The sequence below is a fragment of the Lagopus muta genome, chromosome 1 (genome assembly GCF_023343835.1).
Source record: "Lagopus muta isolate bLagMut1 chromosome 1, bLagMut1 primary, whole genome shotgun sequence".
Lineage (NCBI taxonomy): Eukaryota > Metazoa > Chordata > Aves > Galliformes > Phasianidae > Lagopus > Lagopus muta.
Genome location: NC_064433.1, coordinates 76,747,784 through 76,764,011, shown reverse-complemented (window position 1 = coordinate 76,764,011; position 16,228 = coordinate 76,747,784). Strand labels below are relative to the sequence as shown.

General features: G+C 38.4%; 1 protein-coding gene across 7 annotated transcripts; it reads right to left on the bottom strand.

The window, feature by feature from the left end:
- Positions 1-376: 376 nt before the first annotated feature.
- CD86 (CD86 molecule) lies at positions 377-15,535 on the bottom strand. 7 transcript variants are annotated; one of them, XM_048933458.1, is made up of 8 exons: positions 15,363-15,535; positions 13,568-13,727; positions 10,464-11,709; positions 9,611-9,660; positions 7,982-8,323; positions 4,771-5,082; positions 2,573-2,704; positions 377-1,792 (listed from the first exon to the last, which is right to left on the bottom strand). In XM_048933458.1, exons 3-8 carry the CDS (start codon positions 10,478-10,480, stop codon positions 1,773-1,775), a joined length of 873 nt encoding a protein of 290 aa, XP_048789415.1. In that variant the 5' UTR covers positions 10,481-11,709; positions 13,568-13,727; positions 15,363-15,535; the 3' UTR covers positions 377-1,772. The 7 variants fall into 7 exon arrangements, with proteins under 7 accessions (XP_048789415.1, XP_048789416.1, XP_048789418.1 ...); XM_048933459.1 differs by having other exon boundaries at positions 13,568-13,723; XM_048933461.1 differs by having other exon boundaries at positions 13,568-13,646.
- Positions 15,536-16,228: the final 693 nt, after the last annotated feature.

Below are 16,228 nucleotides of genomic sequence, written 5' to 3'. Positions count from 1 at the left end.
AGAAATTGTCTCAGATCTTCTGCATTTTTCTTGAAAGTTGCCAGTAGCATTGCAGAAAATAAAATGCAGACATTGTTCAAGATTGAGGGCTGGAACATTTTGAATGGAACAAATAAATGAAAGGTAAAACTATACCCCGTAGTTGAGCATAGCATCATGTATGGATTGCTGTATCTTTAAACTTGGAAGCCAAATTAAGAAAGAGAGAAGACAGTCAACCAAACTGGAACATGCCCCACTTATTATTTTTTTCAGTATCTGCTTTGCCTAACTTTGTATATCTGGATTTCTACACGAATGATACCTCATGCTTTAATATGCTATCCCTGCATCCATCTGAAAAAAACCTGTAGTACAGCATCTGGTCAGTATTCATAAAATGTTAATTTTGGATTTTTTTTTTTTTTTTAAAGGTATAATAACAAAAAATTACATTCAAAACAATTTTTTTCTTTCAGTTATTTCTAGTTTTAAATGCCCTATGGAAATTTCATGGCTTTTCTCAGAAGGTGGGGCAGTGTCTTTAAGTTCCTTTTTCTACCATGGAATGTACAAGAAAGTTGCTGGTACAAAGCCCGGAGCATTTATGGCCCATGATTAAATACCCTGACTCTGATCATATTTTCAGCAAGGTCAGTGATTCACAGGTTAGGGCCCAACCCTATTTCTGAGACATTCACTTCTGCAGTCCTTGCTGTTCTGCTCTCTTCACTGACTCTCACTGACAGCATTTTACAGTGTCACAGAGCATAATGAAAGATACAGCAAAACATTCACAGGTGTCAAACACAACCATACAACTGAAGACTGCAGGATCTTGAGGAGCGCTTAGACTTTTAAACAGCTTCTCCTTATGCAGACGCTCAGGATTCTTCCAAGTCAGCCTCTGCCCTTAAAAAACCTGCCACAGTGAGAGTAGTGCTGCTAAGTGCTAGGCTGTTTTCTGTGGCCTTGTCAAAGGGTGAAGGAGTCTCAGCAAAAAACAAAGCAAAAGAAAACAATGAAAAGAAGATATTTTGTACTTATAACAGTTGGAGCAGTGGCTTGCTGTGCTTCTCTTCTTATTTGTTACTGTTGACAACGTGGGTAGATTTCTGCCCTTCATATCTCACCATCTTCCTACCTGTCCAGTTGCTAAATACATCTTTGTTTTGGAAGAAAGGTCTCTTTATTTTTTTTTCTTTTCTTTTTTCTTTTTTTTTTTTGTGGCATGTGGATGGCAAAGTTTTCATCTCCTCTTTCCAGATTTAATGAGATCACTAAATTCAGTTCTTTATATCTAGGTAGTACCACAGAAGGTAAAACCACATTGATCCATTCAGAAGTGAATCAAGCCACTGAGTGCAGGAAGGTCCAAGGTGGCATTTCCTCTTAGTGATCAGGACTGCAGCCAGAGTAACTGCACCAGGAGCCAGGAAAATTCATGTGTGTGCCAATTAAGAATGTAGAAGACTGAGGTGAGCACTGACAGTTGTTCAACCAAAAAGCCCATTAAATCAGGAGAGTTTTCCCCAAAGGGTAGAAAAAACTCATAGGGACAGATAGAGTACTGTATTTGCTACTGTTCTATAGCAAAAATAAAAGCAAAGAACACTGGACAGTGGACTTCAGTCATCAGATGGAAATATTACATGTTGTTCTGCAGGGTGTTTGGAGAGGATTCTTGTTCTGGCACGGCATCTGAAACAGTGGGACCTCAGACCTCACTATGTGCAGAAATGGTTCCCAGTCAGCAGTCTATAGCTGCTGGCCTCTATTTCAAGCTGGACCTTTTAGACTGCGAGACTGACACCTGAAATAGAAGAAGATGTGATTTACAGAAATATGAGAGAGAGGAGCTGAAATAGTTAATGATAAATGTTCTCTTATCACAGGATTTGGAGAAAGAATGAGAAGGGCCTCAGGACCCTTGGGTGTGCAAGAAAGCAGGACTGATTCTGAGGAATTAATTCCCTTCTTAATACAAAAAGGGATAGATTATGATGTCAGCATAATCATCTTCTCAGTGCAGAATGAAGCCTGGACTGCTGAGACCTAGTGTTGCAATAAAACAGAGAAATGGAATGCAAAGATCACTTGCTGTTTCTGTTGTAAGTATGGTTCACTGCTGGGCCGCCTGTGTTGGACCAATGTTCTGGGTTCTTCACCTCAGTGATGATAGAACTGCCTGTACATAATGCAGATCCTCTCTCATCCCTCTCCCAGCTGTACTTTTCTTACAGATGGTGATGGACAAACAAAGACTTATATAAATCAATGATTTTAGGAACCAAATCTACCAATAAGCCATAATAAAAGATGAAGCTGCAGGACAAAATAATAAAGCTTGTGCCATGGCAGTCTAACAGAGCACAAAGAAGGAGAAATGGATTACAGGGTGAGACATGAGAAAGGTGTTTGGATTTACTGCTGGATGGATGGGATGTTTCAGGAACTAATTTGTCCAAGGAAGTTTAAGTCCGGCATAAAACTCAGCTTTCTGTCAGCAGCTGAATGTAGACAAAAGGTTCATTGAAAAAAGAAAGCAAAGCCTGTGATTTAGAGAAGAGCTGAGTGACAAGTAATTACTTACTCTGGCTGGTAGATGAGATATTTCTGTTCTTCAATATCAAAAAACCCAGAAGAAGTGTGATCAGTACAATTACAGCTATAAGTGGGCCAAAGAAATTTACTTTCACCGGTTCCATTTTTTCTGCCTGTATCTCTGAATAAGAGAAGAGAGAAGATGCATGTAGCAAAGATTTAATTTGCCAAGAATTAGCTTAACCCATCCTAACCCAAATTTATGTAAATTAGAAGTTTATAGAAGGGCCCTAATTATCCTTTGCTTTTACAGTATTTAATAATGCTAGGAAATCACTCTCCATATGTCTTGTTTTGTTTTGTGTTTGTTTTTCCCCAGTAGCTAGCAGGTGCACCACGGCTAACAACCACTTCAGCAACAGTAACGAAAAGTGCTATTTCTGATGTTTGGGTTATGTGAGAGATTGGCAGCTTGATTAATACAAGAGCCTATGATGCCAGTGCTAGGCTACTACTACTCTGCTACTGAAAATTTAAATAGCCTGGGATATGTTACTATGTAGTATCTGTTGAACCAAAGATCAAAGCTTAATGAAAAGCTCTAAGGGATGTGAGAGAGCTAGGGAATGCACGGGAGTTTCCTTCTGTTTCTGGTTATTTTGCTTTTGAGGTTTTGGTTGCTAGGGATAGCAAGTGACACGGCTGCAATTGTCACTGAATAAAGGTCTTTTTCTCTAGAGTTGTTAGTTTCTTATCCACCATTTCTGTTTATTAGGTGGCTACTTCTTAAAGTCAGGGATGAGAAGAACTGAACAGGGAAGAGGAGGAGGCACTACTATGGCTAATATTAGAGGAGGTGTTAATACTTTGAGCAACATGTAGAGCTTTGCAAACCTCCGAAGACTTCTGTGTTATAATTTATAAAATCCTGGAGTGTAAGGACATCAAAGGCAGTTTGCCATATATAGCAGTGATGACTGAATCCTCTAGTTAAAGTTTAGTGAAGAAAACTGATTTGTAGATCTTTTTGGTAAATCTTTTTTCCATCCAGAGTAGTAAGTAAGCAGTAAATGGGGAAGCCTGTAAGTAAGTAGTAAACTTCTCTAATAGGCTTTCTGCAGTGTTACCAGTCCTTTTGGGTTTCTTGTTCCCATCAGGTGAATAACAGCATTCCACATTCAACACAGTCTTAAAGGAGATGGGCAAGGCAAATGACTGAAGTGGGAAGCAATTCTATTTTGATATATTTGTGCCATAGCTTATGAATACAAATGTATAAAAAATGAATCCAGGAGAATGTTACAGCATCATGATATTCATGAGGGCTCACTCTGGCATGTAGTTTTTCAGTTAGAAAGGGTAAAGTAAACTGTGAGGCACACAAAGAATATCTACACACAACTGACACTCTGATCATTAGGGAACATTTGGGATGGCACAGAGTCTGAATTTCTTGCAAGAGGTGTCTGAAAAGAGGCACAATCCCAGAGAAAAAGAAAAATCCCCAAATGGTCATTTTGGAATTCACACTGTATTCTGCCAAATGTTGTGGAAACCACTAGGAATACTTCCAAAACCCATCAAAGTTTTGTGGCCTTTACATTTTAGTTCAGTATAGTCTATTTTACAGCTTGTGAGCCAAATTTGGTCCAAGGGACTCTTCTGTTCAGCCCTCTGCCTCTCTCTAGAAAGAGATTAGGAGCAGCAGCTCAAGAACTTATACATCAGAAAAAAAAACACGTTTGCAGTGTGAGAGTCGTCAAACACTGGAACAATTTGTTGAAAGAGGTTGTGGAGTCCCATCCTGAGAGAGATTTAAAACTCAACTGGAAAAGGCCCCAGGCTGATTTCCAGATGCTTCTCAAACCTCAGCAGTCCTCCGTGATTCAGCTCTATCTGAACAGCTCAACACCACCTCCAGAGACAGGCTGAATCCTAAGCCATGTATTTAGTTTGCTTTGTTGCTGCAGCAGCATTTGGGGATAGGTGAACAAGACTGTGCTCTGTTCTGTGCAGCAGTAACCTTCCTTCTCTCTGTGCTCTCCTTTCTGTAATAAGGCTTCCCATGGAAAGACAGAAGAGGGAATTTGGTGGTCGTGATTATCAGTGAACAGGATGACAAACATAGAAGCCCTGTAAGTAGCCCCTTCTGCTACTTAGGGCTATGTTGCCACCTGTGATCATTTCTACTAAAGCATTCTCAGCTCCTACCTGTGCAAAAATCAGAATGAGCAAATGAAAACTCACCTATGACTAGTGGCACTGAGGTAAGGCTCCCCTGCTGCTCTCCAAGGTGAAGCAAACAGCTAATATTAGTGAGTGTATTTGTAGGAACTGGGATATTCAGCTTGCTGGTAACATTATACAGCTTTGTTACAGCATCCTGTAAGACATCCATGCGTTGTATAAGCCTATCTGTTATGTTTTCACTTGAAATTATCCAAATCATCTGCTTGGGCTCTGGATAACCTCCGCTGGAAGAACAGGAAAGATTCAGGTTCTCACTGGGCTTTGGTTCCCCACTGTGTAGCTGTGCTATCACAGGCTGACTATAGTTGGCTGAAACAGACCAAAGAAAAAGCATCATGAGTCAGACGTACTCCATCTTGTGACAGTGCCTGTCAATATTTTGAGATTTTCATGTGGAATCACACCTAAACAGTTTTCCTAGGAAAGCATTGTGGGTCCCAAGAAGGGTTTGTTATGTTTTGGCTGCACACATAGACTTGCTTCTTCTTGTCTTTGACAAGAAGAAGTGACATAGATCATATCAGCCAGATAGTCAGACTGTCTCTCTTACCTTTTCTAGACCAATTGGTACCTCATAATAAATGAACCTGGCCTGCTCAGCTTGACTTTTTATGTGAAAGTGACTACCGTACAGGTTCCTTTACTCTGTGCCATTGGATCTCACTCAATGAAAAACTTCCCTGTTGCTTTAAAAAAAGAGTTTCCCAAGCAATAAAAAATTGGTGAAAAAGGACTGGAAAGGACTATTCAAACATGTGATGTGAAGGATAATGATAGCTTTTAATCAAAGCAAAAGAAGTTTCAGGCTCAAAACTTCATTGAAAATACTGAAGTATGTTGATATTAAAGTCTTTTAGTACTAAAAACTATATGGAGAAGAGGCAGGAGTTTCTTAGAGAGATATGAGTGTAATGGATGGTCTGATTCTTCAGTATACACATTTGAAGTGTCAGATCCAGGCTCTAAGCCGAGCCCCAGTGAATTTGAATCTGTAACTGAAGATAATGTCTTCCAAATAGGCTACAGACTGAAATACCTCAAGAGACGATAGATCCATCAAGACTTTAATATTTTTCGAGCAGTGTTATCACTCTGACTTGTTTTGTTTCTGCATTCTGAAATGACTGCATGGCTTACTTCTCCTGTGTTTCTAATAGCTCTTATATCTTCACTGAATTAATTAGCCCTTTAATTATCCAGTATTGAATGTGTACTTTGGGTAGTCGCTCTCTGAAAATAAGAGTCTCCTCAGTTTTCTTAGTTAGAAGGTGATCAGATTGATCATTTAACATCTCTAGTTGAACTGTATGTTTTTTCCAGCCCTCAGGTATCTTTAGAAGAGATTTTATTCATGCTTTTATGTTTTTCAACAATCCCTCTAAAATGAGGACAGATACTGTAGTATCTATTCCAGCACAAGTTTCACCACCAACAGCAACAGCACATGTTTTGAAATAGCTTTCATTGTCTCATCTGCTTCCCTTATGGATCCATCTTAAGTAAACACTAGAGATGTACTATACATAAACATCAGAATTTCCAGTTAAGCAGCTTCTCAAATGATCCCTTCCTGTCTGTTTTACAAAACTTTTCATTATGAAGCCCTCTCTTTCTGGAGAATGATCTGTGTTCATAGTTCTTACATAAATAATCTTGTCTGTAAACAATACATACACTATATATCCATCTATCTGTACCTTGTCCTGTATATATATATATACACATAAATAACATACCTAAGTTACGTTAGAAGATACTTAGGTATTTGGAATAGATTTGGTCACCAAGAGATTGGTTTGTTTGACTGACCTTTCCCTCTTGTACTACACTCAAACTTTCTTAAGTCCACTTTAAGTGTGAAACTTCATACCACATAAATAGCCTTCCACATATTCTATGCGATTCTACCTAAGAAACAGGCAGAGATACACTTCAACGTTTGTATTTTTTCTAATTATTTTTTATTTTAATTGACCCCTATATTCTACCTTCTTTTGGGAAGTTACTGAAGAGAAAGACATTCGAAAGAAACAAAGAAGCAAATAATTTTAAACACGCTTCCTATATCAAAGGTTTGGGAGAGTTTTAATGCCTATGTATGAGACTTCTGCAACGTGTTAAATTAATTGAGGACTTGCTATTGAGTGCAAATTGTAAGTCTCTAAGGTCTGAAGCTGCTGAAAATATTCATCGTGTAAATTCTGTGAAAATTAGAATTAACAACCTGCGTTTCCTATTTGCTTGTGCATCAAGGGAACACTTGCTGGTAGTACAGTGCTAAATAGTCTCAAGCATCGTGGTGATCTTTCTGGCTGCTGTTGCACATGGCCTACATTCTTTTGAAGCCTGAGAACACCAGTAGAAATCAGAAGCTGCTGTTATTAATGTTACCACTGTCCAAATGGAAGAGAGAACATACACACAAAGGTGACAAAGAAAATAATATAAAATAGAAAAACATTATATAAGGATGCAATTCCTAAAAATCTGAAAAAATACTAGGAAAAGATTACTTCGTCACTGAACCCTACTCGCCTGTAGTCTGTCCTTGCCTCTGATATTGTGCCAGAAATCAAGCTGAGTCTGATCAATGCCTGAATTTTTTTCTGCAGAGATATTTTCAGTCCTTCCATAACTGAGCATATGATGTTCTACTCCTCCACATATTAGCTGCTCTTTTCTACATTTTTCCTATGATTTATATCGTCATAAAATAGCTGGATATTTGCAGAAAACTTTTTATGTTTCAACTGTAATTTACCACCAACATTCTTAATGCTATTGCTTTTAATAGAAGTCAGTGCTTCAGATGCAAATAAAAACTGTATTTTCTGGAGTCCTAGAAGCCATAAAACTTGCAGGGAGCAAGATGAAGAAGGCAGGGTGCTTTTCACTATACAGTGTGACAGGGTGGGAGTCAGGAATGTGTAATATTGAGCAAATTATTTCCTCTTTTTTTCTACTTCTACCAAACTTCTACCAAATTCTCAATGAGAATTTTCTGAGAAAGAAACTGAGAAGAAGCACTTCTATCCACTTTAGAAATTCTCTCCACTTCAGCTAGACCCCCCAGTGGCATGGGAACAGTCCATGTTTGAACTAAACAAAATGACAGAAACCTAAAAAGAAAATAAAACAAACAAACAAGCTCACAAAACAACAACAACAACAAAACCAAACCAGATGACAATTAGCAGAAATTACTTACCAGTGATGTGCAGTAAGCACTCAGATTCGTGTATGATCTTTTTTGGTCCCTGGTCCATGTGCATAATAATACATTTATACTGCCCCTCATCCACAATCCTTACATTTAACAATTGCAAAGTCCATTTGTCCATATCCATCTTGGTACGATTTATGTATTTAGGACTAAGGTGATCATATATTTCCTGGCCAAGGTAAACTTCGTGTACCACTTCACCCGTACCTTTTTGCCAAAAAACTATTATATTGCTTATGTCAGTTTTCTGAGTGTTTGGGAAATAGCAAGATAGGTATGCAGTGTGATTGAGAAATGACTTCACGTGATGTACATTGGCAGCAATACCTTAAATAAATAAAAAAAAAGAGAAGAAATTAAGATTTCCATCAGCTGCAAAAGAATACCAAATGCTTGCAGTCATGGAGGCAATACTTAGTGACAGTAGCATAAACCCACCAGCATTTAGACAAATTCTCCACTACCTATGAGAGGATACATACTTCTTCACACCGATGCACTTAGTCTTGTGGCATTCAGGTCATAAATCCGTGTCTTATTTTCCTTCCTATATTTCACTTTCCAAGGCAGGCTCACCACTCAGAGCCAGGGACAGTCTGTATTTTGGAAGATTTAACTTCAGGCAAAAGGCCACAGCTCCACACTGTTCTCAAATGTGTAAGCAATGAGATTCTGTTGTGAATGAGGCAACTGCATAATTTGTTTTTCAAAACTCGAGTTCATTCTCTTCAGGAAACAACACAGCGCTGCAGTTTTGAAGACAGTGTGAATGCAGCATATGTGGTATATGTTGGTGTCTAGGGAATATATGGCCAGGAGGTCAGAAACAGGAAAAGCTTTCTGTTTCACTGAAGAATTAATCTAAGTTTAATGACAAATTAAATGTCAGATTTAACTATTCTGTAATTAATCCAGAGTTTAATGGCAAATTAAATGTCGGATTTAACAGCCCTGTTGCTGAACTTGTTAACAGAAATAGTCAATAAACACGATTATGCCTTCATGCATCAAAAGAATGGACTATATTACATACAGGATAATTATTCTCCTACTTCCATCACAACCTATATCCACTGATATAATGGGGTAGAGATGGGCTGGGAGAATAATCTTTTCTTGTCATGAGAAATGCAGACCTCTGTTCTAGCAGATACAAACACATTTGCTGTGTTCAGAAGATGCACTGTTTCTCTCCTGAATCAAAGTTTTGACTGATTTTCTGGAGCACAAGACTGCAGTGATCTTCATAGCTGCCTAAAACTCCATTTATTCCTTATCAAGCTGTCAGTCTTTAGTTCAATACTGCTGTCCTCTCTTATATACAGAGGGGATATACACATGTTCTCAAAAATAGATTTAAATTGAAGATTTAAGAGCAACACGAAGAATGTATAATGTAAAGATACAAAATTGAAGAAAGTACTTTCTACATTTTTTTTAATAGAGTCCCTGCTCACAGTTTAAATACATATCACACAGATTATATGACTTTGATTTTACAACTGAAATTGCTAATTACTACTAAAGAAGGAGCATCAAAGTAAATGTAAATGTATCACATAGCAGGACACAAATAATCTAAACATTTTTTACAATTAAAAATCTGCCTCTTACCTGGGAGCAGTATTATGGCAAAAAGAAAGAATATGCAGACCTCCATGATGCTGTAAGAAGGAAAAATTAAAGAAGTATTTTAGAGGCTGAAAACACTGCAGTGCCTTCTCCAGTGCTCCCCAAGTAGCAGTAAAACAGGAAGAAGTTTTGAGAGAGATTTTTGAGAAAGTTAATCTCACATTTCCCTTCAACTAGTGGAAATGCTTCTCTGCTCTTTAACAGCCATTAGCAACCAGAAGCATGCTATGACAGACCTCTGGTTTACATGACTGTGGTGAGGTTCAAGATTACTGGGTATGCCATGGGAAGGGCACAGAGTCTATGGACTGCAAAGGGCCAGAGTGCCCAGAACAACTGGCAGAGAGGAGAGAGGAATGGGGAGCATGCCTGCCCTTATCTGAGCACGGAAGAAGATGGGGAATTGAAAGCAGAGGAAGAGGAGAGGGTGACACAGGAGAAGTCGGTGGTGGAGACAGGCAGCACAATGATGTCAACTACCAGAAATGATGAAATGGGTAACCTTCCATTGTGTAACAGGAACCTTTCCTTCACTATAATGAAAGACAACTGAAATCAATCCTGCAGGGTTTAAAGAGTTGTGGCTACGTGTCACCTGGTTTGGTCAAGAAAAATAAGTATCTATTTAAGAAAAAAAAGCCTTTTGACTCATCTCATAAGCAGAACACTTCTGTGACTGAATTCACATAGTGAACCTATATGATCTTGTTTAACAGTCAAGGCCCTTTCTCCAAGTATTTCTTATTTATAGGTGAGAGAACTGCTCCTGCTTCTACTGGCTTACAGCTGATGGACAGCAGTGCCTTTGTGTTTTTCCTGTGCTATTTCCACATACCTGGGAGAAGCCTTCATACCATGCCATCCAAGGTGCTCCACTCTCCTTTCTGAATTATTCCAAAGAAGGCTCTTTTTTAGTGGAGAAGGTGTAAAAACTCTTCAGCTCTTACATGAAAAAAGAAGTGTGATTGCTGTCTTCTGGTTTCCCCTTTTTTTTTTGCCATGTTTTATTTTAAGCTTGTACACTTTGATCTTTTTTACCACAGATTTCTGGGAGCAAGTGTATTTTTCTGTTTAACACAGAATTTCCCTCCGTCAGCTGTTGTGTTTTCTGTGTGTGTACTGCAAAACACAAAACCATATTTTTTTCCAGATTCAGCCTCTTCTTAGGAAAGAGGAGACAGAAACTTGGATGCGCCAGAGGATCTTTGTGATCAGTGAGACTCACCAAAGTCATAGCAGAAAAGAGGGAGTTTGTGCAGGATCCATTGCTATAAGCAGAGATCATTTTCCTCTCCTCCATGAACCCAGCACAAACCGCCCTACTATGTGGTGAATGTTTATCTCAGCTGGGCCCCACTCAGTTGAACCACACAACTAATTTAAGTAAAATTGCCTGTGCCAACTTGCCTGTGCCTATGCCACAAAAACCTACAGGAGCTCCTTCTCAGCAGACATGTTTTTCTCATGTGAATAAGAATTTTTACTTCTAGTCAAACAAAGAAAAATAACCAACACAATAACCCTGGGTTTTTTTTTTTTTTGATCTAGTGAAGGTTTAGAAGAGGTGAATTAAAAACAGTTTAGCAACTGGAAATAGAAATGACTGTACTGCTATAACAAGGCATGTTTTACAATGACATTCTCACAGGAGCAAAGACGAAAACTGGAAATGAAAATAAGTGAGAAAAACAAAACTCAAGGGAAAAAAAATACACACAAAAATCCACAACAGATAACACTTTCTCCATGCCTTTCTTTATGCCTTTCTTTATGGGTTAGCTTTGGAGCTGAAGACAAAAGTCTCAAAGGTCTCACAGAGTTTCCTGGCTGCTGTCTTCTAGATGGTGGTTGCAGGACTGCCTGCATGTTGGGGGCTCTAAGATCCCTCAGGATTTCCACACGTCCTGGAGAGGGAGATCACAGTGTGACTTCTGTTGCTCTTAGATGAGCTGCTTCAGAGACAGTTGCTGAACCATGATGTGGGTCAGTAAACTGCAGTGTTGTGAGAAAACTCTCTTTCTTTATTTAAAGAAAAATCCTTAATCAGCTGATGCAAGTTCTATCAGGCACGGTCCAGAAGGCTGAGAAGAGAAAAGGCAATCAAACACTCTGCGTTGGCTACTTACACAATTTCTCAGACATTTTCAATATAAATTCTGTGCCCAATTCTTTTTTATAACTGCAGGCCACTGAAAGATTGATTATATCCCAGAATTGTTAAGGAATCAAAATGGTCCAGGTAAGATGGTGCACGACTGGCAAATGATGGGGAACAATCTGCTCCTCGCAATGGCCCCGTGCACAAGCCCCCTCCTCCAATGCAGAGCACTGTGGCTCTCTGTATCTTCATGGTTTTCCAATCACTTGCTGGCTGCATCCAATGGAAGAGGCACCTTTTCAAGATGCCAGTGACAATGGATGTGATAGGAATCCTTCGAAGATCCATAGTGTAAAATCTTTCCCTGACATCCAGAGTTATGTTTGTCTTCTGGGAGGTAAACATCTTTCCTTGCTAACTAAGGACTAGATAAAGGCACTCTGTGGCAAGTGTCTTGTTTTTTGAAGCTTGGTCATCTATTACTGCCAGTGCCCTTACGACTACGAATTAAAAATCAGATGTAGATGTCAGAGATTAAAATGGAGAAATATTTTAATTGAAATTATGTCAGTAAGCAGCTAGCAGTTCCATTCGAACCTTTGTTTACTGGAAGGAGAAGAAACCATTTGAGTGTATGTAAATTCAGTGTCCCTATTCATGACTGCTTTCATTTGGCCCAAAGCAGTTTGAGAGAAGTCATTTTGCTGCATACAAGGGGATGCTCTACCTGAAGAACTCTAAGATAGAGAAAAAAAAGATGATTTTGCCCTTTTTACTTTTTGAGGATGACTGCCAGAAAGTCCTCTGGAATTCATTTTAAATTGGCTTGTGCTTTCTGTTTCTTGTAACTCAAAATTCAACACATATATGCACAACAAAGCCTGAAGATTTGTAAATAAAAAAGATCTTTACATCATTTTTTTTTTCCCTTGGTTTTCGTTTGCTCTCTTTTTACTGCATTTTCACTGTTGTATGTATTCATTGCCTTTTGAAAGACACATATTATCAAAATATGTGGCCTTTGTCTCATACGTTCCTTCAGTTCCTTTCAAAATGTACTTTTCAAGTGTATTCAAGAACATATGGCTGGTTTATTTTATTACACCAGGTACATATCTTCTATGGGAAGATTCTCCTTCCGTTTTATTTTGCCATGCTCTCAAAATATAACTGATTACTAAACTAGCAACCTACTCTTTTGACTTTTTTTGAGTAGGGAATTTTTCTAAAATTTCCATGCCATGCAATGCTGGGTAGCTCCACGAGCTGTTGTGAACCTCCTGGAGACAGGACATCAGTGAATAAGACTCAGCCTTCTCTTTTGTTACAAACACAGGTCAATCCGAGCAAGTGTTATCAAAGTAAAGAACAACTTAAGGAAATTCCCTTAACATAACAAGGTCTGAGAATGGTAGGATTCCCTCCATTCAAATGCTTGGCCATACAACATAAATATCCAACAATGGATTATTTTCAAAACATACCATTATCCAGTCAACTTGTGCTTCCTATGTGTTTTTCCAGCAGGAAAGTGGCATTGTTGCAATCAACTGCTATTTTTTTCCAGTTCATTCTCTTTCTGAACATTCTTTTACTCTAAGTTAAATTTGGTTTATTATGTTGTTGTTACATTTTTAATAAGTCTGTATGCATAATTCTCAATTTGTTAATGCATTTTGTTTTCCTTCCCACTACTCCTTCTTTCAGTAAGATCCTTTTGCTATCTATGAGATCTTCAGGAGACCTCTGACTTCTTCTATGATTCTAGGATCACTGTGCTCTAACACACAGGATCTGGTTTACAAATGAAAATTAAATAACACCAATTATTTAAACAATACCTTTGGTCCAAAGGTCACGAAGCATTCCACTGCCTCTGCAAGCAAAATTCTTCCTCCACAACCACAGGGAATTGTATCTCTGAAAGAGACCACAGCAGCTGCCGAATGATGCACAGTCCTACGGCACAAGTCTCAGGACACGAACAAGTACTCTACCTAGCTGAAACGGCAAGGGGAATTTAGAGAGAAAAAGCATCATCAACCAGAATGAGACACTCATTGGAATTAACTGGGAGTTCCACCTACAGGACAGGTCAGGTCAGTGTACTTGCTATGCCTTGTCACGGAATCGATGAATGAGTTGAACCAGCTCTTCTACATGACAGATAACCTCATCAGGTGACATCTGTCCTCCTTTCCCAGCCTCTGCACTTGCTTTGATTTTAATCAAGCACAATTCTCAGCTGGGAAACCTCAAATGCCTGATTCACTTATCAATAGTTCATGCTGAGAGGGAATTGAAATGCTCACTACCAGACTGTCCTTCTGAGACTGACTTCCAGTCACTTTGCCTGGAGGTGGTAAATTAATGGACGGTACTGGGACCAGAGCTCACCCCAGGGCTACACAACATATTACATGGACAACCTCAAATGACAGTTTTCTGGGTGCTTTGGGTGGGAAATATACATGCCATACATGAAAGAATGAATTTACAATTTATTCCTAACCCATACCCAAATACATCCAAAAAGGATTTAGCTGCCATACAGCATACGTTTGGTCCTCAAGTATTATATGCTTGATTTTCAATAGGTGTCTTTAAAAACCATAGCTAGACACATGCTGCAAACTTCGTTCTGCTTCTTAAACAGGAACATCACTAATCAGAAGCTACATTTTTCTTCCTGCAATAGATCTCAATTATTAAATGAAGACATGATATTCAGAAATGGAGTTAGATAAGCCAAGCTGTGCTGCTCCCAGTTTTAGAGCAGAAATCACTCTGGGGACATATTCTTATTTTCTCACAGTGTTTCTCACCTCACATTAAATGATTTACAAAGTTAAAGGAAGAGGTTTTGCCTTTTGGTTTTGGATCCCTTCCCCCAAACACCAGCATTACAGTAGATGAGAACAAAGTACCCATTTCTCTGGTACAGATATTTCTACTGGTATAAATTAGAGATTGCCGTTTTTATGACATACATAATCAGAAAACACCTTGCATATCCACATTATTTTTTTCTTTCTTAGAAAAACTTTCTTAGTTTCTGATTATCAATGCCCTGCTTTAGGAATTAAAGCAATAATTGTGCTAGTGCTATCATAGGCAATCCCTCATTCTGTTATAAATTGATCATCTTGCTCCAAGGAATAAGGGATGTGTGTGTGAAGCTACAATGATTAGCAGCTGTGATTCAAACTAAGTAGAGAGCAGCTGTGGAGCTACTTTCCTAATAGCAATTACATTTTTACAAATATATGCTCCTATATATTAGTAGGAGCTTTATGAAGGCTTGTCTCAGTAACTGCTCAAATCATTATCACATGACTAAAAGAGCCAACACAGTTAATTGAAAGCAGTATCACAATACTAGGGAGTACCTAATTTCTTTCTTCAGGCTTCCTGTCTCAAAGGCAGCAAAATACTCCAGCACGGATCTTGATGATATAGATGTTCATTCTTTCCTCTGTTCTCCACTACATGCTGAAAGACTTGGACAGAGAAAATCTACACTGCCCTCTTGCAAATGCATATATGCAGCTTTTGTCCAAAAGGTTCCTCTTTTAAAGTTGAAATTCCCCTTGCTACAAAGTACTTTTATTTCTCATAAGTGTCGGTATTACTCACGGTATCCTTGAACTCCTGTGTAGCCCCAGTCTTCAAGAGAACTGTTGCTTGGATTTTGCTTGTAGGAAAAAGCCCTTTGATTGTAGGAAATAACTGTTTTTTCATTTTGTTTGTTTGTTTTTTAACTAAGGCTTGATAGTTAAAGCTGGCAAGTTCTACTCAATTCTGTTTGCCTAACTAGGTCTTATATCAGTAGAAGAGGAAATAGTTTTGTTGGCAAGGACTGACCTTTCTCTAGTGAGATTAAACAAAACTGTCCTTCCCTAATTCTCAGCTGCTGAAAGCCGCCAAGTTGATTTAAGATCTGATGATGAATAAAAACAAGAGCTGAATGGATTGCTATACAAGAATGGTGATTTTGAGACTGATTCCATAACAATCATGGGAAATAAGAGAAATCTATGGCCATCCATTTACCACAAATTCCATGCTTGCCAGGTTGTGTTTGAGTTTTCTGTATGACAAAGAAGTTATGCTTATTTAACTATTTTTACATATAATTCTTTGATAAAATGATAACTTATTTCCTCTGTACTTTCAATTTATTTACATTAAATTTGTTTCTCTTGTAATCTCATTTCAACTATGCCAGCTTAGTAGAAATTCTAACTTCAATATCCATTAAGATTTGCTTTAAGTTGGCATATGAACATGGAACAAGCCTCATAAAAGCCCAGTTTAACAATAGCAGTTGTGCTTACCAGACATAGACCAAACATTATTCATATCTGAGCCTCTTGTCTCTGAATCACAATTTACAGATGGCATTCAAAAAGAAGCTGTCTGGGGAAAAAAATTCATCCTAAATCTATTACCTATTAAACTTCATTGGAAAATAATTTGAAATCAGATTCTATGCACACGTT